At 38.2% G+C, this 27,500-nt stretch overlaps 1 protein-coding gene across 2 annotated transcripts in view; it reads left to right on the forward strand.

The window, feature by feature from the left end:
* The window catches only part of LOC135223712 (adhesion G protein-coupled receptor L3-like), a 121,414-nt gene that overhangs the window by 76,743 nt on the left and 17,171 nt on the right, over window positions 1-27,500 (forward strand). For both annotated transcript variants that reach the window (XM_064262448.1, XM_064262447.1), the window contains exons 9-15: window positions 6,432-6,551; window positions 7,580-7,766; window positions 9,246-9,453; window positions 10,158-10,347; window positions 16,324-16,534; window positions 17,153-17,247; window positions 23,493-23,719. In XM_064262448.1, the coding sequence (XP_064118518.1) occupies window positions 6,432-6,551; window positions 7,580-7,766; window positions 9,246-9,453; window positions 10,158-10,347; window positions 16,324-16,534; window positions 17,153-17,247; window positions 23,493-23,719 (1,238 nt within the window). The remainder of the gene's footprint in view (window positions 1-6,431; window positions 6,552-7,579; window positions 7,767-9,245; window positions 9,454-10,157; window positions 10,348-16,323; window positions 16,535-17,152; window positions 17,248-23,492; window positions 23,720-27,500) is intronic.

Here is a 27,500-nt window from a genome sequence, read left to right on the forward strand (position 1 = left end):
CCCTTTTGTATGTTGACAAAGGCGAATTTTTCTATTCCAAACTCCATCCTGATGTCCCTAAATACAATCCTTACAGTCTGGATTAGGGTATCTATTTCCTTGATGCTCTTACCATACAGCTTGATGTCGTCCATGAACATCAGATGGTTAATTCTATTGCCTCTTTTCTTGAGTTGGTACCCGGCATCCATCTTCTGTAGTACTTTTGTCATGGGAACCATGGCTACTACGAAGAGTAGTGGGGACAGTGAGTCACCCTGGAAGATCCCTCTTCTGATATTAACCTCTGCTAGTCTTATTCCAGAGCTTGTAAGTATTGTATTCCAGTTACGCATTGTATTTTTGAGGAAGCTGATGGTGTTTTCCTCTGCCCCATATATTTTCAGGCATTCTATTAGCCATGTGTGGTATCATGTCGAAGGCTTTCTTATAGTCTATCCATGCCATGCTTAGGTTGGTTTTCCTTCTCCTACTGTTCTTCATTACCATTTTGTCTATCAGGAGCTGGTATTTTGTGCCCCTACACTTCCTTCTGCAGCCTTTCTGTTGGTGGGGGATGGTGTTTGTCTCCTCTAGGTAGTTGTATAGCCTTTCACTGATGATACCTGTTAGTAACTTCCACATTATTGGTAGGCAGGAGATAGGCCTGTAGTTACTGGCTATATTTCCCTTACTCTTGTCTTTTTGTACTAAGGATGTTCTTCCTGTGGTCATCCATTTGGGTGCATGGTGATTTGAGATACAATGCTGGAGTTGTTCTGCTATTCGTGGGTGTAGGGCCTTGAAGTTTTTTAGCCAGTATCCATGGACTTCATCAGGACCTGGGGCTTTCCAGTTTGGCATTTTCTTTAGTTGGTGTCTGACTGTGTCTGTCGTGATCTCTGTGAATCTTTGTTTTATTCTCCCTGTTTCTTCTTCCTTGACTTCCTGGAGCCATGTTGCATGTTTGTTATGTGATACCGGACTGCTCCATATGTTTTCCCAGAGTCTCTTACTTGGTCCAGCTTCAGGAATTTCTTGGTGGTTGTCTTCCCCCCTTAGTTGGCTGTATAGTCTTTTCTGGTTGGTTCCGAATAGTTTGTTCTGTTGGTATCCCTTATTCCTGTTCATGTATCGTTGGATCTTATGTGCTTTGGCCTTAAGCCTCTGTTTTACATCTTCTATTGTGTTGTTGTGATGGTAATTGCTTCATAGCAAAGGAAGTTAAAGGAAAGGAGAACGCATTTTCGAGAAGTTCGGCAGTAAGGAGGTTTTCGCGCCCATGTTGGAGGCGCCTTTTCCTTGCGGCTGTTCTGGAATCGTCGGGCGTGTTGTGGAGCGCAAAAACGCGCCAATATGACATGAGAAATGCCGCGATTTCTGATGCAATACCTTGTCTAGATTCATCTAAGAAATTCTAGCAATCTCGGGAGTCTGTGACGTTCGCCGTAGGCTCCGCCCTCAGAATGCCGTATAAATACGACGAACGAACTTTGGAGAGCAGTGATCGTAAGAGAAGGAAGAGATCGTAAAAGAGAGAGATCACCAGTTAGTAAGAGCCACAGATCAGATTATCAGTGAGGGATCAGCAGCAGTGATCGGCAGAGAGAGACTAGAGACGAAGGAACCGATGAGGTATCAATCAATCAGAAGAGTTGCTCGAGAGTTGGTTGGATACTGGTCTAGTCTTCTTCAGGAGTGGACGAATTATCTCGTGTTATCTCGACGTCAGAGAAGAAAAGGTCCCGCCAGAGGTTTTGGGGAATTCCTGCCTTACAAGTAGACTATTTTCTGCAATATGGAGTCAAGAGGACGACTGCAATTGCCGCTCTACATATAAGAAGCCAGCGCGTCAAATTGCCAAATTGACTAGCAAGTATTCTTATTACCTCACTGTTTCCCCCAGTTCATGCAGTGTAAGATTCTATCTTTCTATGTAAATAGGAGATACCATTCTGCATTTACCTTTGTTAGTAAGCTTGTAAATAAACCTTTGTTGCGTTAGTGTTTCTTTCTATATTCGTAAAGCAGACCTCTCTCAGAGGCCGTAACATTGTCTCTGAGACCTCAGAGATCTTCGAATCCGTAACATTGTGGCGACCTTGCCTAGGCTATCAACACTTTAACAGTTTGAAACAGGGAGAATATAGAAAGAATCAGAATGAGTGAGATGGTGAAAGAGTTTATTGAGTCGGGTAGGCTACTAGGTCTAGAGGGGAATGATCTCCGTGAGTATGTTGAGAAGAAAGAAAGAGAGAAGTATGAGAGAGAAGCAATGAAAATGCAGCTAGAGAGAGAAGTAATGAAAATGCAGCAAGAGAGAGAAATGTTGGTAATGCAGCAGAAAGAAAGAGAAAGGGTGCGTATGCATGAGCAGGAAGAGAGAGAGAAAGAGCGTATGCATGAGTTGGAAATTGTTCGGTTAAGGGAAAGTACTCGTAACAGTCTGACGGGCAAGAACGAAAACGAAGCTAATACGTTAGGCATGAGTGCAGTGCTGAAATTAGTACCAAAGTTTGATGAGGAAGATGTTACGACATATTTCATGTGTTTTGAGAAGTTATGGAACGAGTAGGTTCTCCTAAAGAAACGTGGACTTTATATTTGCAGTCAGTTTTGAGTGGTAGGGTATAGTTGCATGTCTAAGGAGGAATGTGATAATTACGATATCGTGAAAGAAACTGTTCTTAGCGCGTATAGGCTAGTACCGGAGGCATACCGTAAGAAATTTAGAAATTTGAGAAAGGATGAAAATATTACATATGTAGAATACGGTAAGAAGTTAGAAAGGCTGTTTTTTGATTGGTTAACTTTTGCTAAGGTTGAGGATTTTGATAGTTTGAAGAACTTAGTGTTGTTAGAAAACTTCAAAGATAACGTATCCCCTGAGATTAAACTTTATATAGAGGATAGGCGAGAAGTATCTTTTGCAGGAGCAACTAGGCTAGCTGACGAATATAGTCTAACTCATAATTTGAGTGTTAGTAAGAAACGAAATGATCCTTCGTCTGGTAGAGTACAAAGCAGTAAAGGTTTCAGTCCTAGTAATAGCAATGCGAGTAGAAGTGACTATTCCTGTTATACATGCGGAAAACCTGGTCATACGTCTAAGGTTTGTAAGAGTAGAATGGCATCTAGTGGCTCAGAATTAACTTGTTTCCGATGTAATGGGAAAGGGCATTTAGCGAGGAATTGTGCAGTAGAAAGGAAGGACGGTAAGAAACCAGTGTCTCTAGTTAACCTTTCATCAAGTAGGGATGATGTGATGAGAGAAACTAGGAAAGTAATTGGTGAATTTCTGACAGAAGGCGTAGTTTCCTCTCTTGGAGGAGTAGATTCGAGAGAAGTAGTCTTGCTTCGAGACAAAGGTGCTGCTATCTCACTGATTAGAGAAGAGTGTGTGCCAAACAGGGCAGAAATCAATATGGAAGAGAAAGTCATGTTAGGTGGATTTCCTAACACTTGTGTTCTTTGTCCTTTGTTGAAGTTGAATTTAGAAAGTCAGGTAGTGTCAGGAGAAGTAAAACTTGCAGTTGTGGACAGTTTGCCCGTTGAAGGCATTGACATTATTGTCGGTAACGACTTAGCTTTATCCAAGAATGTGAATCCTGTTGTGAGGAATATTCCAGTGCCTGAAATGGTAGTAACTAGGTCGGGTTTAGATACAGACGTAGACTACGGTCATAATTTGTTCGTGGATTCGAACGAGAGTGAGTTCGTGGATTCGAACGTGAGTAAGTTCGTGGATTCGAACAAGTGTGATAGAGGTAGCGAGGTTGATCTTGGCATGAGTGTGGCTGAGAGACCTAACTCTATCGTGGACAGTGATAGCCAAACGGAAGGTGTAGCTGTCGGAAGTAACGTAGTAAATGTACAAGTATCTAGTCCTAGTTACGGTGATGAATTAGGCTCTAATGTTTTGGATAAGGATGAGCTAGTCAAGTTGCAGAGAGAGGATGAGACACTAACCCGAATTTTTGAATGTGAGCTGGATGATGATCTCGATGATGTGTGTAAGGAAACTTTTTGTGTAAAGGACGAAGTTTTGTGTCATGTTCGTCCTAAGTCAGGTAGTGAAAGGGGAATCACAGAAAAATTAGTAGTTCCTAGGAAGTTTCATGAATTAATTTTGAAGTTAGCACTTGATGAGCAAGGACATTTGGGAGTAAATACAACTTTCAAGTGTATTAGTAGGGCGTACTTTTGGCCTAAGATGAAAAATGACGTAAGGAGGTATGCTTTAAGCTGTTCTGAATATCAAATTGCCGGGAAACCGATTCAAGTAATTCCCAGAGTTCAGTTGTGTAATATTCCTTCAGTAGGCTTATCTTTTGAGAATGTATTTATAAATATGTTTGGAACTTTGCTTAGAAGTAAGGGTAGAGATGATTGCATAACTAATCTTGAGTATTATAAAAACAATTTAAGAGATGTTTGGGCAACTAGCGGAGGAGAACGGAAGCGTTTGGCACTTAGCGAAAGAAAACCCGAACGGAAGTCAAGGGGAAACTGAAGGAAAACCTTATCTTAGAGCCAAAGAGAGAAGTTTGTGTAAGAGATAAAGTTTTAGTACTAGTCCAGAAAGAAGGTTCCTCTTTATCTCATAATTTCGATGGTCCTTTTTCAGTTTTAGAGAAGAGGGGAAATATACATTATAGAATTAATGTGGGTAAGAGTAGAGCAAAAGCAGTGAATGTAAATTTGCTTCAGAATTATAAACAACGGCCCGTGCCGTGGCCTCCGCCCGTGTAACAGTGTCCCAGAAAGAGAAATTAGTTTTAAGAAAGACGCAAGAGGTGTCTTAGTCTTTCAAAGTTTTAATCAGAGTTCAGAAAACGGAAAAAGTAAGAGAGAAAGATTATGTTATAGCAGATAACCTCTAGAGTTTTCAGAATGAGTAGCCCAATGACCGTTTTCTGTTTTGGCACGAGTGGTTGAGTGGATGAGAAAGTATTAAAGCTTTATGCAGAATTGTTTCCCCGCTGTTTAATTCTTGCTTCTCTTTAGAAAAAAAAATAAAATCAGTTGATTTCATTTTTTTTCTCTTTTGGGGGGGCGTGTGATGGTAATTCCTTCATAGCAAAGGAAGTTAAAGGAAAGGAAGTTAAAGGAAAGTTCGGCAGTAAGGAGGTTTTCGCGCCCGTGTTGGAGGCGCCTTTTCCTCGTGGCTGTTCTGTAATCGTCGGGCGTGTTGTGGAGCGCAAAAACGCGCCAATATGACATGAGAAATGCCGCGATTTCTGATGCAATACCTCGTCTAGATTCATCTAAGAAATTCTAGCAATCTCGGGAGTCTGTGATGTTCGCCGTGTGACATTTCCCTTTCCAGTTCTTCTCTTTCTGTTGGGGAGAGCCAGTTCTTTTTCTTTATGTTCCTTACTTGGTCTGCCAGCCTCTGCTCTGTTTGGGGGGTGTTATTCCTCTCATTCTAGAAGCTGACCAACCTTCTTCTATATCCTCTCTCCGTCGGGTTGCTTCTGATGTACCATCTCCATATTTCCTTATTTTCTTCTCTTGTCCATTTCTTCCTTTGGTTTGCTTCTGTTTCTCCAATCTCACGGCACCACATATTATTATTATTATTATTATTATTATTATTATTATTATTATTATTATTATTATTATTATTATTATTATTATTATTATTAAGTAGATGGCCCCTATTCATATGGAACAAGCCACAGGGACCATTGACTTGCAATTCAAGCTTACAAAGAATATGGTGCTCATTAGGAAGCAGTAAGAGGAGGTAAAGGGAAATACGTAAAGAAGAGATCCCACTTATAAAAAAATTAGTTAATAAATAGATAAAACTGTATTAAAATGCGTAAAGAATAGTATTGTAAAGAATAGTATAGGGTAGTAATTCACTGCGTCTCCGCTTGAACGTCATCAAAGCATTTAGGGAAGTCAAACTGTCGTGAATTTTGTCAACTTTCGATGTTTGCCACGAGAATATTTTAAGAAATATCATTTCAAAAATATCTATAAATTTCCTACTGGGATGAGACTACTATTCAATGCATATTAATATCTTTCTATATATATATATATATATATATATTATATATATATATAAATTCACTTACTAATATATATATATATATATATATATATATATATATATATATATATATATTCACTTACTAAGGCATATTTCTGAAGGCATATTTTGTGTTCAAAATGAATGAATTTTGGTCTACATAAACTTTATTTCTTCATCTTTTAGATGCATAATAATTCATGTCTATTGTAATTTCTTTAATTCATCTTTTCAGACGAATAATCATTCCTGTTTATTGTAATTACTTTAATTCATCTTTTCAGATGCATAATCTTTCATGTTTCTTGCAATAATTTCAATCTTCAAGAATATTTCTAAAATGTTGTAGTATCTTATTTGAAGACCCTGTTTTGATTCCTAACGAACAACGAAAATTACTCTATTTCAGTTGTGCATTGTATACTTGAAAAAATGCAGAACAGAACGATAAATGAGTCTTGCAGCATCTGCTCTGATATAGAATATGAAAATACAGTTCCAGAAGGAAAAGGGACGATTCTCTCTCAAAGTAAGTGTTTCTGAAGATTCCCAGAAAGCTACTAAAATGTCAATGTATTGGTGTTCACTTAAAAAGACTAGTTACTATTACCTGCTATATTTGATTCACATCACCCGTGCATTTGATGTCTAGGCCAGTCACTTACGACGCTCCTGATTGGCTGTTGATAAACAAATCACAGGGCTGGAAACTCTCTGTCTCTCTCTCGATAGTTCACATGGGTAGGGTCTATGTTCCACTTCTCCTGAGGGATACGTCTTTCAAAAGTATCCCTTAGGAGAGGTGGAACATAGATCCTACCCATGTGAACTCTCTCGAGAGACTGAGAGTTTCCAGCCCTGTGATTGGTTTATCAACAGCCAATCAGGAGCGTCGTAAGGGACTGGCCTAGACATCAAATGCACGGGTGATGTGAATCTACTATAGTACTAATTTTCTTTGGGTGAAAACTTGGTAGGTTACAATTTTTGCAACCTGGTTGTTTTATGTTTTAGTGAAAAATTCTTTGCACGGAAGAATAATCTTATTTTTAGTGTGAAGAAAAGGCTCGGTCTGCCTGGGATAGGACAGATCCAGAGAGAAAATACAATAAACTTCAAGAGAAAATCTAGTCAGATCCTCTGGGTATCTTTCAATCCCTTGTGATCCCAATCAATTCTCCAAAGGCTTTTACGGAATCCAGATGAATATCCTTCCAGAATTATTTCAGTTAAATATTCTTTTTCCAAAACATATCGCATTTACTAAATCCTAAGTTGAATTAAACCATTTCTTGCAGCCTAGCGGATGGATGAGAGAGGACTTTGCATTGATTCATATCTCACAAAATCCCCATTTGCAATCTAGTTAATCCCTTAGATTTCTTACACCAAAATCAGCGAGCGAGCGAACTCGAGGCTCTAACTGTTCCTGAAACCTCAAAATGGTCAATAATCAAAATCTTATACGCATCTGCCGTGGATGACGATCACATTCGCTGCGGGAAAAAAGTCACCATAATTCAAACCACCATACTTCTAAATCCTCTCGCTGTACAGAAAAGATGGTCCAGATGTGTGGCAGGTGCCTCAAGAAGACAGTGGTTAGCTACGGACATCGCTTCGTCCTCAAGAGCACACGACAAGGAGACACTCTCCGCTTGGCTTGTCCCATCAACCACGAGTCTACTTTCGTCTCTTGGACATGCAGACAGGACAGCACCTGGGACGCTCACCCTGACCTCAGGTAAGAGACTGGTCGAAGAACCAAAAAGGAAATTTTAAGGAAGGTCTTGCCTGGATATATATTTTTTCCTGGATACTGTTTCCTAGGATAAAATTTACTTTTAATTAAGTCCTATTCCACGGAAAACGTTTATTTTTTCCTTTGATGACATATATTTTTACCTTGATTTTTTTATGCAAAAAATTTATTTCTGGTTGATATTCTTGTTTTGGTAAGTATTCATTTTCAACTGGTTAATATTAATTTTTAAATTATATTTTTAATTGATATTTATTTTACCTCAATAATATCAATATTTACCTGGATATTATTTACTCTTACCTGAATAAAATTCTAATTGCATTATAACAATACCTATATTTTCCCTAGGATGATATCTCTTTTCCCCTTAGGTTCTCTTTATTCTTACCAAGTATTGGGGAATTATTATTCCCCAATACTTGAAGAATAATAATTATTAAACGGTTCCTACTCGCACAATGTTTGCTACTACCTGCAATTCCCCCAAGAACTTACACTCACATTTGACCGGAAAATATTCAACTTGATGATACTGAATCCTGAGTTGGCAATAAATCCTAGATAATATTGATATTTATATAAATAATATTTTCTGGAACTTGTCGGTATGAATTGTCACCACGATTACCAAAACAATTCTGGTTCAAGCCTCAACATTATTGACTTTATGATGAGTTTGTATGTGGAGGGAAAACTTGACAGTGATTCAGAATGGTCTGAAAGATGAATTGCAATATTCATAAGTAATAATTAAAAATTACCGATGACTCTTTTTCAGAGTATGTTGCCACAGACGATGAACGCCATTAACAATGAATTTTTCTAAAATTCTATCGCGATAGATTCGGGTCCAGAAAAAGGAGGGGATGTATTCAGGTGTAGGTATGCCATCCCATCCAATCCCCGTCCCAGTCGGACTTCGCAAGTAAATAAATGAAGACCAAGAGTCGATGAAACTCAACGCAAACATTTAGATTAGAAGTCGAGACGAGACTCCAGGAATCTTGTTAACTCTCCATCGGCCTTTCTCCACTGGATGAGGTTTTGTGCCTTACATAATTAAAAGTCTGTAGGAATTCGGGTACAGTCATTAACGTAATAAAAAAAATGAAAGGAAGGAATAAATGCAACGCGAACTACCAGAGGAATAAGAGGCGACCGAGACCAGACGTAAATATAGCGAGAGAGAGAGAGAGAGAGAGAGAGAGAGAGAGAGAGAGAGAGAGAGAGAGCGGCTCCCTTTGAAAGGAGGCAAACACACAGAACCCGAATCACAAAAGAGGGAAGCGAAGCGGAAAGACAACCCAAAGACAACCCTGAAACAACGTTTCTTTTCTTGCCTCATAAGCTTAAGCGCCGTCCACCCGGTCGAATTTTGCCCGACAGACTTTGTTCGATGTGACGTCAGAAACGGGACAGGGCTTTTAAATTGTACGCCTCCCTCGGCTTTCTTTCCAGCTTGTGCCGTGGTAACGTTAGCCTATTCCCCGCGCCGGTTGGTAATACGTCTTTTGGGGCCCTCAAAAATCTCACGGCCCTGATCGCCAACATCCACAATGTCGAGCTCTATCCAGCGGATGCTGTAATGGTGTTGGAAGGAACGGAGGAGCTTCAGAGGAAGTTTCAGGAAGAAGATTTCGACATGAATTTCAATTCTACCGAGAGGGTAAGCAGAGAGAGAGAGAGAGAGAGAGAGAGAGAGAGAGAGAGAGAGAGAGAGAGAATGAAGCCTTAGGTCTGAGGATTTGCTCTTCTAGTTACGCCTTGATGGAATACATCAATAGTCTTTTCAGTACATAAACAGAAGTGATTGCAATGCTGAGAGTCACCCTCTTCATTTAAATAGATTAGAATTTACCCCTTTTTTTTTATCCCTATCTGGATCTGAAAGAAAATTTTCAGATTGAGAGTCTGATTACGGTCTGCAGAACTCCGTTCGGACTATGTAGTCATTTTAACAGATACTTGTTAATGCTGTCACGTAATTCCATAGGTCTTAAAGTCGATTATTACATCGTTAGCTTTACAATCCTTAATCGCGCTGACAGTCGAATTCGTAGTAATTTTTGGCTACTGTTCTTAAGGACAAGAGTCCGTGCTGACACATTCAGTTTAATCTAATAACAACAACCGTAAACTTTCCAAGAAGAATGTCTAGTACTTTAACTCTGTGTGTCTGCCGAACTTTGTGTGACAGTAAACTCATAAAAGGGTTCTTTGCTGCTTCCTTCCAAGAAGAAAGTCTAAGAAACTAATTCAGTGTTCTGGAAGACAGCTAACAAAAGTGACTGAACAGTCAGGCTTAAGTTTTCGTAACAGAAATAACATTACATTCCTGTCTCTCTGAACGTTCTTGTCTATTTTCCGCAGGAATCGTTCTTCCGTGCAGTGGCCGACGTGGCTGCAAACGTCCTCAGGGACCCTGTGTCCTTTGCCGTCGACAACGCCACAAGAGGAAGGATGCTTTCATCCACGCAGGATTTAGTGACGAATTTTTTCCTGAAGTTCGAGGAGAGGATGCAAACGAACCTATCCTTCACATACAAGAATGAGGAAGTGGGTAAGGTTATGCGGTTCAGTTATTACCGTGACCGACGATGCCACTCCGAAATAATAATAATAATAATAATAATAATAATAATAATAATAATAATAATAATGGGCACAATTTTCCGTGTCGAAAATGATGACAATGGTTGCAGGTCCACAATAATATCGCATGTGAGTTTAAGGTCTTTAATGGATAATAAAAGCTTTCGAACCTTGTACTAGGACTAGGTCGAAGTAAACTTCTGAACAGGACAATTCCACAACGACGAACGCAAATGAAGGAAGCGCTCAACAGCCCAACTAGGTATTTCGGTTGTTGATGTTCGAATTCCCGTTTGCTATTCTGCTGGAACGTCTTGTGGGCTGTGATGATGCTGCATGGTGTTCCCCTGGCTACAACATTGCTGGACGTCACGTCCCCCGTGCTGTAATCTGTTTGAGGGAGGAGAGCAGAAGAGGGGACAGCTCGGGCAGAGGTAAAATGGAGCTTGTCTTAAAATTAAAATTTTTAACAAAGTTTTTAAGAATGTAAAAATTGACTAATGGGTCAGCCCCAACGAACGACTTGTTTCCGTAAAAAGATTCTCCTAAGTTTATGGCGGCGCCTTCCACTAGTCTTCTTGTTTGGGCATTGTTATTTTCAAAACTTATGTTAGATCCTTCCCAATTCGGTCTATGGTTGTTCTTAAAGGCATGGGAGACTATTGCATTGTTCTGTGCATGAAGTGCATATGTGCGTTTGTGTTCCCCTAATCGGGTGGGTGGTCCTCCTCCACTTTCCCCAAAATATTTTTCCTTACAGTCATGACAGGGGATTTCGTAAACACCCGGAATGATAGTATTCTTATCGCTATTGTTGTTTCTCATGAGTTTATGGCTAATCGTGTTTGGGTATTTGAAAACTATTTTAGTGTCTTTCTGGCTATTGTTAGTATAGTTACATAATTTGTCGAGGTTGGGATTAAATGGGAGGGGTAAGAATCTGTTGGGTTCTTCCTTGGGGTTGTTAACAGGACGATAAACTGCCTCTTAGCTCGTGAAATGGCTTTGTCAATAAAATGATCGGGGTATCTTAGTCCTCTGAAGGTTGATCGTATGTGCTGAATTTCTCCATCGACAAACTCCGGGTCGCATATTTTAAACGCAAAGTTCATTATACATTGCTCTTAATGTTATTGGCATGGAATGAATAAAAATGTATGTAACTTTTTGAGTTGGTTGTTTTGGATACACAGAGAATTTAAATTTATGATTATTGTGATCTCTAATGACTAGTCCGTCCAAAAAAGGTAGATTTTAATCTACTTCTCTTTCTATTGTGAATTTTATGGAGGGGAGAATACTGTTGGCTATTTCTAATAATCTGTTTAAGTTCTGATCGTTTCATCGGATGACAAAGAATATGTCGTTTACTTACCTAACCCAGAGCAATGGTTTTATTGTATCAATACACCTGTTTAAGATTTCCCTTTCAACAAACTCCATACATAGATTTCGGGGGACAAGGGGGAACCCATAGCTACACCTTCCTTTTGGGAAAATCCTTGGTTATTGAATTGGAACACTGTTGAGGTTACACATAATTTAATAAGTGCGAAGAATTGGTCTACTGGAATAGGAAAACTAATGTTGCCAAGATCATGTTCTTTTAGATTAGTTAGTACATAGTCTAAAGGGACATTTGTAAAGAGTGCCGTAATATCAAGGCTGGCCATATTGCCCTCAACATATCCCAACTCCCTAACGCGCTGGATGAATTGATGTGAAAACATTTGATCGTCCTGTTAACAACCCCAAGGAAAAACCCAACAGATTCTTACCCCTTCCATTTAATCCCAACCTCGACAAATTATGTAACTATACTAACAATAGCCAGAAAGACACTAAAATAGTTTTCAAATACTCAAACACGATTAGCCATAAACTCATGAGAAACAACAATAGCGATAAGAATACTATCATTCCGGGTGTTTACGAAATCCCCTGTCATGACTGTAAGGAAAAATATTTTGGGGAAAGTGGAGGAGGACCACCCACCCGATTAGGGGAACACAAACGCACATATGCACTTCATGCACAGAACAATGCAATAGTCTCCCATGCCTTTAAGAACAACCATAGACCGAATTGGGAAGGATCTAACATAAGTTTTGAAAATAACAATGCCCAAACAAGAAGACTAGTGGAAGGCGCCGCCATAAACTTAGGAGAATCTTTTTACGGAAACAAGCTGTTCGTTGGGGCTGACCCATTAGTCAATTTTTACATTCTTAAAAACTTTGTTAAAAATTTTAATTTTAAGACAAGCTCCATTTTACCTCTGCCCGAGCTGTCCCCTCTTCTGCTCTCCTCCCTCAAACAGATTACAGCACGGGGGACGTGACGTCCAGCAATGTTGCAGCCAGGGGAACACCATGCAGCAGCATCACAGCCCACAAGACGTTCCAGCAGAATAGCAAACGAGAATTCGAACATCAACAACGGAAATACCTAGTTGGGCTGTTGAGCGCTTCCTTCATTTGCGTTCGTCGTTGTGGAATTGTCCTGTTCAGAAGTTTACTTCGACCGATTTTTATAAGCATAATGTTCACTTGACTGAAGGTGAACCTAGTCCTAGTACAAGGTTCGTAAGCTTTTATTATCCATTATACTCACATGCGATATTATTGTGGACCTGCAATCAATAATAATAATAGTAATAATCGAATTCCTTTCGCCAAGGAATTATTTTTATCCTCTTTGATTGTTTGTATGGCGTTTTTTCGTTGCATGGAACCAGTGGTTATTCAGCAACGGGACCAACGGCTTTACGTGACTTCCGAACCACGTCGAGAGAGAATTTCTCTCACCAGAAAGACACATCTCTGACCCCTCAGTGGAATGCCCGAAAATCGAACTTGCGACCACCGAGGTGGCAGGCCAACACCAAGCCGACCACGCCACTGAGGCGCTCTTCACCTCTTTGAGTTGCTGCTCCCTGCGTTCCGTCTGCGACTAGGAACGACGTTTGGACATAACAACGCGCGTAGAGTCCTTCAACTTGCAATGAAGGATGACGAACACATATATGAGTATATATATAATATATACATACATATATAACATATATATACATATGTGTGTGTGTAAATGCGTGTATATATATATATATATATATATATAATATATATATATATATAGGTAGATAGATAGATAGATACACATATATCATATTTATTATATACCGTATATATACAACCCATTTTTTATATATATATGTTTATATATAATATTATTATTTAGATATATAAATATTATATATATATAATATATATTGACGAACTATCGCTAAAACATGCGATATCTCATGTAGTCGTAAAGCTGGAGGAAGGAATGAAAGGAGTTGACCGAGCGCTTTCGTGTATTTTTCACACCTCTTCAGGGTCAAGTGATACAATTACGAATAATGAATTTTTGTATCAGTTGACCCTGAAGAGGTGTGAAAAATACACGAAAGCGCTCGGTCAACTCCTTTCATTCCTTCCTCCAGCTTTACGACTATATATATAATATATTATATATATATATATATATATATATATATATATATGTGTGTGTGTGTGTGTGTGTGTGTATGTATACGAATAAAAACAGAAAGGTGTACATTAAATGAAGGACCAATAAACGAATAGAAAATAATTATGCTAGCGGTGAAGTTTGGCATAAAAGAATTTGTGCACTGTATTTTAAAATATCATTAGCGCCGCTTTTCCACCGTGACAAAAATGAGCAATTTTCACCTTGGTTTGGTGAGAGCCGGTGTCTAAAGCTTCTTCGTACACCATTACTCACTGTCGAGCGCGTTACTTAGCCTAATTATTTAGTGCGTTGGGTTCAAGAATTCAGTGCCACCAACGAGTTTGTTTATTTATTTATTTATCTGAGTAGGACACTGATGTCACGCTTGAAACTCTCCTCAAGTCCGGGTTTCGGGCTGAAGTGAATAAGTAATTTGTGAGTAAATTTTTTTTTTTTTTTTACTCAAATATGCGAGGATAGTTTGGTCTATTTTATTTCACAAGATTTACTTTTTCCGAGCCTTTCAGTCACATTGCACTTTTTCTGACATTTTTTCAATTATTTGAGTTGACCGCAGTGACGATTTTTTTTTTCTTTTATGAAATTCACCCTTCCAAAGAATATGGTGTTCATTAGGAAGAAGTAAGAGGAACCAAATGGAAATGCAGAAAGAAGACCTCCCACCTGGTAAAAAGGAAGGGACTATAAATAGATAAATAGATAAAAATGTATTAAACTGCAAGAAGTAATGCGTTGCATTTTCGTTTGAACTTTAGAAGTTCCAACTGCACGACTTCCTCTGGGAGACTGTTCCAGAGTCCAACGGTATGAGGAATAAAGGACCTCTGGAACCAAAAAGTTCGACAGCGAGGCACATTTAGTCCTGCTTACTGATGGTTCTGTTCAGCGAATCTGGTTCCTCTCTGCTGCCAGTTACACATTTTGGTAATGTCTTTGGAACCTACTGGTCATTTATTACTATACTCTGTTTTTTTTTTTCATCTGTCCATCCGCCTGTGGTGTTTTTGTATGGTAACACTGCGTCCCGGGCTTTAGATAGTTACATTCAGCTTACATTCAACGATTATAATAATATCCTATTTCGAATATTAACGGTGTAATTCGCATACAGTAAATTATTAAAACACTTTTCAGTTGCAAATGTACACCCAGATATCCTTTTATTTACCTAAAACTTACAAATAGCGTAACTATCTAAAGCCCGGGACGCAGTGTTACCATACAAAAAACACCACAGGCGGATGGACAGATGAAAAAAAAAAAAAACAGAGTATAGTTATGTACGTATTGTTCATAACCATAATGATATGCCATGAATCCTTGGTTATGATTTCCAGTGAAATGTAATTAAAAATGCAAACATTTTCGTAGCTTTTATGTTTTCGAACCGAGGTGAACGTCACTCATGATGGATGTTCATATCATCTACTATTCTACACGTCTGAAGTGAGGTTTCTCGTCTGAATGTAAGGAATGAAAGAATCTGTTATTAGAGACCTCTCAGACCTTTCGATGATGGCTACATTTAGGTAGTAGCTGAATTGAAAAAACGAAAAAAAAAAAAAAAAACCTCAAATTTCAGACTACAATTCAGTGCATTTGAACCGTTCTTGCGACGCCAGTCTACGTAAATCAGTTGGTCAGTCTTCATCTAAATATTTAATTAATTTTCTCTTTACCATAATTGGTAATAGGAGGTTTTCACTGGATATAGTAGCATTTCAGCTCTTGCTTCTTCTGTTCTTAGTAATGCAGACATAACCAAACTCACAAGTCATTGGAGACTAAACGAATTAAGCAAGGGGGGTAAAAACTCTAGAAATGATAGACTTTCTGCCTTAAATGAGCAGCCTACTTGTTCAACAACACATTGCGCATTAGTCCACTACATACTAACGTCATGGGTATGGGTGTGGTATCATTGAGAATGGTCCGGGCCACCTGCTTGTACCACGGTAAGTCACGAGTCATCATCACGTTATTTATAACCTCCGAGTCTACGTTTGGTTCTATGTTCGGTAAATACACCACTAATTTGTATCATATCAGTGACCACTACGGAATCTTAACATCACACTGCACACAGAGAATCTTCGAAACTCTCAGCTTTCCTTCGAACTCCCCGACTACTATAAAAGTTAATATATCTTAGTTTAACCAGACCACTGAGCTGAATGACAGCTCTCTTAGGGCTGGCCCGAAGGATTAGAAACTTTTACGTGGCCAGGAACCAATTGGTTACCTTCCATCCTTCAAAATACAGGTCTATCGTCTTCTTTGGTGCATATCCACAACTCTTTGTTTCCTTTTTTTTTTTTTTTTTTTTAACTGGGATTGTTGAGGTCATTTACTGTCCTCTCCGTTTCCGGTACTTAAGAATAAAATGGAAATAAACATTTCCTTGTAGGTGTGCTTGTGAAGAAGATGCCCGTAGCCCATTTCAAAGAAGAGAGGAACCGCCTTATTACGCATAATTACTCCCATACAACCTCTGTACTTTTACCTGAAGACTTCTACGATGGATATGAAACAGCTGATAACGGGAGTCAACATGTTCTGGTACAGGGAATAAGCTACAGGGATCTCCACAAGAGGCACAATGGTTATCTGGATCTGAGGTAAGTGTTTACCTTAGGGCATTAGATGCATGTTGCATAGAAGAACATTTAATTAAAGGAGATTTTCGTTCATCACCAGTGTTTGTGCATTCAATGGACCATGTATATCTAAATTAGTCCTATACTTAGTTAAGAGGACACACGCTGGAATCGCATTTAATAATAATCGTTCCCTTATTCCACTTGAAATGTTAATCTTGATAATAATTTTACAGTGTGAATTTGTGTGTGGGTTTTACCAAGCATAAAATAAAGATGATCTGTTTTGAACATATTCTGTTCAAGGAAAATGTATATCCTAAAACTTTGCCAAATATGATCTGACTGATACTACACTAATCTTCAAGTCATTTGCATATCTTTTGATTTATTTCTTTATCCTGTTAAATGTCAAAGAAAACACTTGCACTTACATTTCATGAACATTTCATGCTACCCATGAACATTCTTCATTTAAATTAATTTAATTGTTTATCCAGTGGGAGAGACGCCCGCCTCTCTCTCTCTCTCTCTCTCTCTCTCTCTCTCTCTCTCTCTCTCTCTCTCTCAGAAATTGGGAATTAGACAGAAAATGTCAAATGTACTCGCCTTATCTGACAAATGGTTTATATTATGCAGCAACGTCACCGAGTTAACTGGGAACGTCGACAAAAAAGGTTACGTTAATTGTCATATCATTGATGTTACAATTGGATCCGGAAGTTGGAAAGCAAGTAAGTGACTCACTCTCTCTCTCTTCTCATATACACACACTTCCCTACCCACTTAAGTAGTGGGATTCCCTTGCCCCTATTTCCTCTTCTATCATTAGTATTTCATCTCCTTTAATTACAAAGTGTTTACCCTCACCTAATTACGCACTGTTTAATCTCCCTTAACTACACAGAGTTTAATCTCTCGTAAAATTACGCAGTGTTTCTTCTCCCTTAATTACTTAATGTTTCCTATCTCTTAATTACAAAGTTCTTCCCCTCCCTTAATCACATAGTGTTTCCCTCCTTTCATTACGTGTTGTTTTCCCTCCATTAATTGCGTAGTGTTTCACCTACCTTAATTATGCAGTTTCCCCTCCCTCAATTACGTAATTCTTCTTCTCCCTTCATTACATCGCGTCTCCTCTCCCTTAATTACGCAGTGTTTCTCCTCTTTCAAATTACATAGTGTTTCCTCTCCCTTAATTATGCAATTCTCCTTCCTCAATTATGTGGTTCACTTCCCTTAACTAAGCAGCGTTTGCGACTTTAATTACGTTGTTTCCCTTTTCTTGATTAGGCAGTGTTTCCTCTCCCTTAATTACGTAGTTTCCCCTCCCTTAATTGCGTAGTCTCTCCCCACCTTAATTATGCAGTTTCCCCTCCCTGAATTCCGTTGTGGTTCCTCTCCTTTAATAGCAGGGATCGGCAACTGCCCCTTGTTGCTAAAAATAGACATCGGGCCAGTGCGCATGCGCGTGTTTCCATCAAGGAGGTCGGACATCTTCCCTATTTTCTTTTGGTACCATTTACCTCTGTCAGTGGTACTAATAATGATGTCCTCTTGACATCCTGAGGCTATACACTCCTCACTCTTGAAACAAGTGGAAGGTTACATGAGTACTTTGTATTTTTACATTAGAAAAGAGAGAGATAGAGCTAAAAACATGATACATACATATATATATATATATATATATATATATATATATATATATATATATATCATGTTTTTAGCCCTTTTTCCTATCTCTCTTTTCTAATATATATATATATATATATTATATATATATATATATATATATATATATATATATATCACACATATCCACAGGTGAAAAATAAGAGACAGGGTTGTAGGTCCTGACCGGTTTCGGCTTTATTTTCAAGCCATTGACAAAGGACTGATACATAGTATTAGAATTCACGAGTATATATACTACAAAGACAGTACTGACGAACATACACACAACAGTTTGAGACTGCAGATCCACCCACAGGCAGGTGTCAAGGTAGGAGTGGCTTTTCAAAAATCATTAGGCTAAAAATTTACAATAAATTCTCAAGGGATACTACCGCTTAGGGTACCAAGTCCACACCTGACAGGGTGTCAGGGAGGCGGGGTTGAACATCTCATTACCACTACTGCCCCCTTTACTGTGTTTACAAATATAATAATCCTATTTTTCATATATCTCTACAGCCAACCTTAAAATTTAAACAGTTTACAATTTCTTTTGATATTAAAGGATCAAGTTTTTTATACATCCTTGACTGATGTTCATATTATTGTTGTAACTTTCTTTTATAAAACTAGATTCAATGATATTCCTTTCCAATGCATTATTAGAACTCACCAGCTTTTTTGCCCTTCCCAGTTAATAGCCATGATTGTTCTCACTAACATGTACAAATATACCACTATTTCCCTGTGCATATCTCACACATGTTTATGTTGTTCTATTCTTTTTTCCAGTGTTTCTTTTCCCCGTTTGACAATGTAAAAGTTGTCACAAGACTTACACGGGATTTTATATACACATCCTTTAGCATTGTCGGGGGAGTTCTTAATAAGTACCGTGTTTCATTGTTTTATTGTTTTTAAAAACTACATTTAACACCAAAATTCTTCAGGAGATGTGGGATATCTTTCATATTACAATTATAAGGTAGTACAAGCAAATTTTTGTTGTTGTTAGGTTCTTTTTGATTTTGATACATGGTGCCCTTTTTTTTTGCCCCCGCTTTTAATGCATTGTTTTATTTAGTACATTGATCTGATATTTTTCAGTTTTTTTCTTGCCTGTATTCTGAATCTTATCTATTTCCTCAATCTATATATTCTGGGCTACATACCCGTAGTGGCTCTAAAAACATAGAACAAAACAAACTGATCTTGTTTTAACCTTATTGTTTTTTTTGTCCAGAATAGAAATGTACATAGGAAGATATATTAGTAAAGTTTTTCTGTAAAACACGATACTTAAACCCACTACTATTTCTTTTCTCCGTATGGAGGAAAAACCCAATCCAAAAAAGGGGTAGGCAATTCATCTTTTTCTATTTCCATAGTAAAAAAAATTTAATTGAATGGTACTAAAAATTGTTATTTAACCTGGCAAAAAAAAGAATTTATTTACATCTTCAGTTCCCTGGCCAATAAACAAACCAAATTAAATGTCGTCAACAAAATATCTAAACCAGGTACATTGCGTGGGAAAGGTATTATTATTTTTTAAAAAATTTTCTTTTCAAAAAAATTCCATATATAAAAATTTACTTAGCACTGGGGACAGAGGGTTTTTTTTTCCCATTGGCCATATTCCCCAAGCAAGACCAAAAATTTTTGGGTATATATGGGGAATTTTTTTGAAAAGAAAAATTTTAATTAATAATAATTCCACGCAATTGTACCTTGGTTTAGATATGTTGACGACAGAATTTGTGTATGGCCAGGGAATGAAGATGTAAATAACTTGCCAGGTTAAATCAATAGTACCATCAATTAAATTTACTATGGAAATAGAAAAAGATGAATGCCTACCCTTTTTGGATGTCCTCATACGGAGAAATAGTAGTGGGTTTAAGTATAGGGTGTTTACAGAAAACCTACTAATATTTCTTCCTATGTACATTTCTATTCTGGACAAAACAATAAGGTTAAAAGATCAGTGTTTGCTTCTATGTTTTTAAGAGCACTACGGGGGTATGTAGCCCAGAATATATAGATGAGGAAATAGATAAGATTCAGAATACAGGCAAGAAAACTGAAATATCCAGATAATGTACTAAACAATGCATTAAAGCGGCAAAAAAAGACCATGTATCAAAATCAAAAAGAACCTTACAACAACAAAAATTTGCTTGTACTACCTTATATTGTAATATGAAAGATATCCCACATCTCCTGAAGAATTTTTGTGTAATAAGTAGTTTTTTTTTTTAAAAACAATAAAAACAATGAAACAGGTACTTATTAAGAACTTTCTCCCCCGACAATGCTAAAGGATGTGTATATCAAAAAAAAAATCCCATAAAATCCCGTGTAAGTCTTGTGACAACTTTTTACATTGGTCAAACGGGGAAGGGGGGAAAGCACTGAAAAAAGAATAGAACAACATAAACAATGTGTGAGATATGCACAGGGAAATAGTGGTATATTTTGTATGTTAGTTGAGACAATCATGCTATTAACTGGGAAGGGGCAAAAAAGCTGGTGAGTTTTCTAATAATGCATTGGAAAGGAATATCATTGAATCTAGTTTTATAAAAGAAAGTTACAAACAATAATATGAACATCAGTCAAGGAATGTATAAACTTGATCCTTTAATATCAAAAGAAATTTGTGAAACTGTTTTAAATTTTAAGGTTGGCTGTAGATGAAATATATGAAAAAATAGGATTATTATATTTGTAAACACAGTAAAGGGTGGGGGCAGTAGTGGTAATGAGATGTTCAACCCCGCCTCCATGACACCTGTCAGGTGTGGACTTGTACCCTAAGCGGTAGTATCCCTTGAGAATTTATTGTAAATTTTAGCCTAATGATTTTGAAAGCCACTCCTACCTTGACACCTGCCTGTGGGTTTATCTGCAGTCTCAAACTGTTGTGTGTATGTTCGTCAGTACTGTCTTTGTAGTATATATACTCGTGAATTCTAAATACTATGTATACAGTCCTTTGTCAATGGCTTGAAAATAAAGCCGAAACCGGTCAGGACCTACACCCTGTCTCTTATTTTTCACCTGTGGATTATGTTGTGATAAAGAATGAACTCACGTGCTAAAGGATGATTAATAAGCATATATATATATATATATTATATATATAATATATATTAATTATTACCTATAATATATATAATATATATTCATGTTTTAATGCTTTTTAGCTTCTATCTCAATATCTAATATATATATATATAATATATATATATATAATATATATATATATATATATATATAATGTGTGTATATATTGAGGCCATGTAATATAATCTAAGTAGATATTGAGCCATGTAATAAATTATAATACTAAGGTTAGTATGACGTTGTTTCCACAAAGATTCCAATCGTACTTAGTTGACTTGCTGCATCAAATATATACTAACGCAATATATAGTATATATTGTATTTTGACCCACGAGAAACGCTCGGAGCCTCTCTGGTTATTTCATTCAATACTTAATAACACGTGTTTTTGTTCTCACCTTTTTACAAGCTGACATGCTGAATGATCTTGCACACTGCTAAACACAAGAGCAGCGCCGGGAATATCAGTTTCTTTCAACTTTATGTTAGGAAACTTCCTTGCTGTGGCCATCACAACATAGGTCGTACTGATTTGTTTGTCCGACCTTGTGTAACTGCTGTGTGTATCACGTGATTAGCTAAGCGGAAAGCGATGACGTAGTTGCCGATCGCTGCTATTACGTAGTTCCCCTCCCTTAATTGCGTAGTGTTTTCCCTACCTTAATTATGCAGTTTCCCATATTTGAATTACGTAGTGTTTCCTCTCCCTTGATTACGTAGTTTCCCTCCCTTAATTGCGTAGTGTTTCCCCTACCTTAATTATGCAAGTTCCCCTCCCTGAATTACATGGTGGCTTCTCTTCCTTAATTACGTAGTGCTTCCCTCTCTTAATTACGCAGCATTTCCACCACATTTATTATGCGATGCTTTCCCTCCCTCAGTTACAAAGTGTTCCACTCTCCCTTAATTACGTTGTGTTTCACCTGTCCTCCTTGAATTGACATCTCTCCTGCACTAATTATTCCACTTAACCTTTACCTACTCATTGTGTGTTTCCGTCCTCCCTATTTATACTGGTGTTTTCCCCTCTCCTATTTATTAGTTTGTCCCTAGCGGTACTTAGTATCTTAGCTTCCCTTCCCCTGTTTACAGTAGAGTCCCTCTTCCTTTGCTTAGGCCCGATTATTGCAGTTGTTTTTCCTTTCCGCCGACTTACATTAGCATTTGCTTTCGAGGTCTCCCTCCCAACTGTCAGAAGGGGCGTTCTAGCCCCCATAGTGCTCTTTAAAGGTAAGCAGTGTTTCTGATTCCCTAATGACAGTGAGCCCTTCTCACGTTCGTTTTTTCTTATAGGTGATATTTTCATCGATTTTGAACATGACATTTTTGAAACTCTGTTCCATTTTCATCTCTGTAACATTAATTAGTCTCGATTTAATACCTCATCTGCTTTCAAATTCCTTTATTTAAAGATTAATGCAATTCTCCCAACCCTATTCTGTTTAAATCATGGATTTCATTTTAAAACTTAATTCAATTTCCATCTATATAATATTAATTTGTCTCTTTTTTTTTAAATAAGTCGTTTTCCAAATTCCCCCGTTTCAAAATGGATGCAGTGGCCTTTTTAAAAGAAATTTTTGTCCCACTGTCCTTTTCTCAAACTATGTAATTCGCCCCAACCCCTTTTTGTGTAAATCATTAATTTTCATTAAAGCTTTCTGCCATTTCATCTATATAACACCAATTTGTCTCGTTTAAAAACTCATCTTTTTCCTGATTCCCTTGACTCAAAATTGATGCAATTCCCCCAAACCTATTTTGTGGTAAAGCATAAATTTTCACTTAAAACTTTCCATCTACACACCAATAATTAGTCACCTTTTTAGCCTCGATAATTCCCGTTTCTCAAAACAGTTGCAGTTCCCCTCATCCCATCTTCTGTTAAATCATGGATTCTTTTTTAAAACTTTATTCAATTTCTATCTATATAACATTAATTAGTCTCGTTTTAAACTTCGCCTTTGTCCTAATTTCCTTTTCTCAATATTGATGGAGTTCCACTAGACAAATTTTTCGTTAAATAATGGATTAGAAATATTTCCATCTATATAGCACTAATGAGTCTCGTTTTTAAACTACATCTTTGTCTCGATTCCCCTCTTTTTATTTTGATGCAATTCCCCGCAACCCAGATCTATTTTTTAAGTCAGTTATTCTCTTGTCATCGCAGCCACGGACCAACTCATCCAGCTCAACTTTAGCCACATCTACCACGGCAAAGGTCTTAATCTGAGTAACGTCAAGTGTGTTTGGTGGAACTCTTCAGCAAACGTTTGGTCTACGGAAGGCTGCAGCCTGAACTTCACCACCGGCGATTATAGCGTCTGTCATTGTGATCACCTCACGGGTTTAGCTGTGACCATGGACATCTACGGCATCATTTCTCCTTCGTTACAAGTGAGATCCTTCGGGGGACTGGTAGTGATGTTAATGTTGGCTTACTTGTAACAAGGTTGAGCTTTATTGTTATGATTCCGGGGTAATTTTTGCTCTTGTATACGAATATACTAACACACACACACACACACACACACACACACACACACACACACACACATATATATATATAATATATATATATATAGATATCTATAATAGTATATATAAAGCAATAAATGGAAGAAGGAAGTCTGCGTATTTTTCACCAGAAATTGATGAACGAGAATCGGAGAAAACTTCGTCGGTATGAAGATACCTGCAAGAAACTTATTGATGCCACTAAAGCAATTGCTTTTTAACGAATATATATATATATATATATATATATATATATATATATATATATATATATATATATATATTCGTTAAAAGCAATTGCTTTAGTGGCAGCAATAAGTTTCTTGCAGGTATCTTCATACCGACGAAGTTTTCTCCGATTCTCGTTCATCAATTTCTGTTGAAAAATACGCAGACTTCCTTCTTCCATTTATTGAATTTTGTCGCGACAGCTGTTTCGCCTTATGGCATTATCAAGCGACTACTGACTTACAATCTGACCTTTCGGCCTATTCATTTCATCGTATGGGAAGTATGACTTTGAGGTATGGGTACTGGTTAGTCTAGGGATTAACAGCTTAAGGGCGTTGTTTTGGATACAAAGAACATAAGGACATATGTACTGTGACAATAAAAGTGAAAGTTTAAACAGTGGTTAGATGAATATTCAAAATACAATACCATGTGCTAGTGTTTCCTTAAATGTATGTTTAAAATTTAATATGTTACATGTTGGTTTTAGATAAAAATTACAAAATTACATACAGGAATGAAAATGAATACAGAAATCTAAATACAGGAATAAAAAATATATATATATTTTATAGAATGCATAAAGGTACAAGTCAGATAATTCCTGTTTATACATAAATGTGTATAATTTAAATTTGAGTGAGTGAGCGTGTGGAGGGAGGCAGAGAAGATACTCCGACACCGTATAGAAGAATCCGCAGCAAGAATCCAGAAGTTGAAAAGAGAAAACGTTGGGAAGATTTCTGCATTAACAGCCCACCAAATGACCAACAAAAAGCACGTGACCTCCTTGAGTTAGAGGAGAGGAAATACAGACAGGTGGTGACAACGAGGCACAACAAGAAGCTACTCATCCTTCATGGGGTCCCCGTGAGAAGTGAGGAACACAGAGATGGCTTCGTCAACCTGGCTGGAATCGACCTTAGCCCCCATCAAAGGTCCCTCCTGAACCTGGGTCTGCAGTGCCACTATGCCAAGAAACCATACACCGAAGCCAAGAGAATAGAAACGGAGGCCCTTATAGATCGACTTTTACAACTCCGAGATGATGGTAAGCTAGAAGTAACACCTACTGTCATTGATGAACTTGTTGGAGAAGCAGGACGGCAGAGAGGACATTTCCGAAGCCAATTAATCACCAAGGAGATGAGGGAAGCCGCTAAAGAACTACGTAGCAACCCAGACATCATCATACGGAAAGGTGACAAATCATCAGTCTACGTAGTGATGAAGAAAAGTGATTATTTTGAAAAGATGGATAGGATCCTCCAGGACACTTCCAAATTCCAACGTTTAACAAAGGACCCCACCGAGGACCTCAGAAAGAAAGTGTCAAGGCTTGTGACTAGGGCCAACAATCAGCAAGATGTCGTAAAATTCCCTAAGGTAAAAGGAGACTATGGGCCCCGGTTACTGCTACGGAACAGTGAAAACGCACAAGGCAGGCAACCCCCACCCCCTAAGGCCCATCATCTCTCAGATGGACATCCCCAAACCTATAGGATAGCGAAGGTCCTAAATGATTTGCTGGTACCTTACATACCGGTGCATATTCACTGAAATCAGTGGTGGAGTTTATTGATCTCTTACAGGAAAAAGGACCAGATGACATTGCCTCACTCGACGTTGAGAGTTTGTTTACAAATGTTCCCGTCGAAGAAACGATTGACATCATCCTTGATCGTGTATACAGGTCCGATAAGAACCCGCTGCCCATTCCCGAAGATGTCCTCTGAGATATGCTGAAGGCTAGTACGACGGAGGCCCCTTTCCTCTCTCATCAGGGGGAATTATTTCAACAAGTAGACGGAGTCGCCATGGGATCCCCACTAGGGGTCCTTTTTGCAAATATGTACATGGCCACCGTCGAAGAAAGGACCTTTAGCGAACATCAAAAACCTAGGATTTATGGGTGGTACATCGACGATATATTCGTCACAATAAAAGAACCTGACGATGCCAGAAAACTGGCAGATGCTCTGATAAGAAACTCAGTGCTCAACTTCACCACAGAGCACAGCCAGCAGAAGACTTTGCCATTTCTTGATGTCCTGGTAAAACAACAAGAAGGACAGTTTAAGACGACCGTTCATACGAAAGCAACGAACGCTGGCAGTTGCTTGAACGCACGCGGGGAATGCCCGGACGCATACAAAAAGTCTATCGTGAGTGCGTATGTCAAAAGAGCTTTCACACACAGCTCATCATGGAGAGACATACACAACGAACTCGATCGAATTCGCCAACTGCTGACAAACAACGGCTATGCAGATCAAATGATCGAAGCAGCAATAAAAAAGAAAATGGACGAATTTTACCAACCCAACACGATGACGAAAAACAAGAACTTGATTATTTACCATCGTGTACATTATGGGTCTGCATACAAGGAGGATTGCTGCACACTACGCGGGATAATAAACAGAGGCGTAACCCCAAAAGCCCCTTACCACAAAATAAGCCTCAGGATATATAGTAAGCCCAACCTTGTAGTAGCCTTAATAATGAAGAACAGCACCGCTCCCGGGGGGGCCGAAGGAGATGTGCACGAATATAGTTTACAAATTTACTTGTCCAGAGGAGATGTGTAAATCTCACAGCCAAAACTACATCGGGCACACTACAACGACCCTTCGGAGACGTCTGCTGGCTCATAGAAATCAAGGGGCCATCCATCAACATTACGTAGATGTACACAACAGGAAGCCATCTCTACAAGAGCTCATAGAAGGCACCCAGGTCGTGCACAGAGAAGACAACTACGGTCGCCTCTTAATAACGGAAGCGGTGAGCATCGCTATTCAGAAGCCGACCTTGAACGTCCAACAAGAATCGGACCATATACTCCCCTCCAGCAGGAGAAGGAATACGCATGTCAACAGGGACACCAGACAACGCGTCCCCAACCCACTGGGAACATCGCGCCCTCCCCTTAGAAGACATGAGAAAGGGACCCAGCGCCAGCGAAAGACAAGTAACATCCTTGCTCAGGTCGCTGAGACCCCGCCCAACACGAATCTGCAGCCGTTAACCAACGTAGACTATTTGGACACACACACTCACACACGCTCACTCACTCAAATTTAAATTATACACATTTATGTATAAACAGAAATTATCTGACTTGTACCTTTATGCATGCTATAAAATATATATATATTTTTATTCCTGTATTTAGATTTCTATATTCATTTTCATTCCTGTATGTAATTTTGTAATTTTTATCTAAAACCAACATGTAAGATATTAAATTTTAAACGTACATTTAAGGAAACACTAGCACATGGTATTGTATTTTGAATATTTATTTAACCACTGTTTAAACGTTCACTTTTATTGTCACACTACATATGTCCTTATGTTCTTTGTATCCAAAACAACGCCCTTAAGCTGTTAATCCCTAGACGAACCAGTACCCATACCTCAAGGT

The sequence above is a fragment of the Macrobrachium nipponense genome, chromosome 10, assembly GCF_015104395.2.
Source record: "Macrobrachium nipponense isolate FS-2020 chromosome 10, ASM1510439v2, whole genome shotgun sequence".
Lineage (NCBI taxonomy): Eukaryota > Metazoa > Arthropoda > Malacostraca > Decapoda > Palaemonidae > Macrobrachium > Macrobrachium nipponense.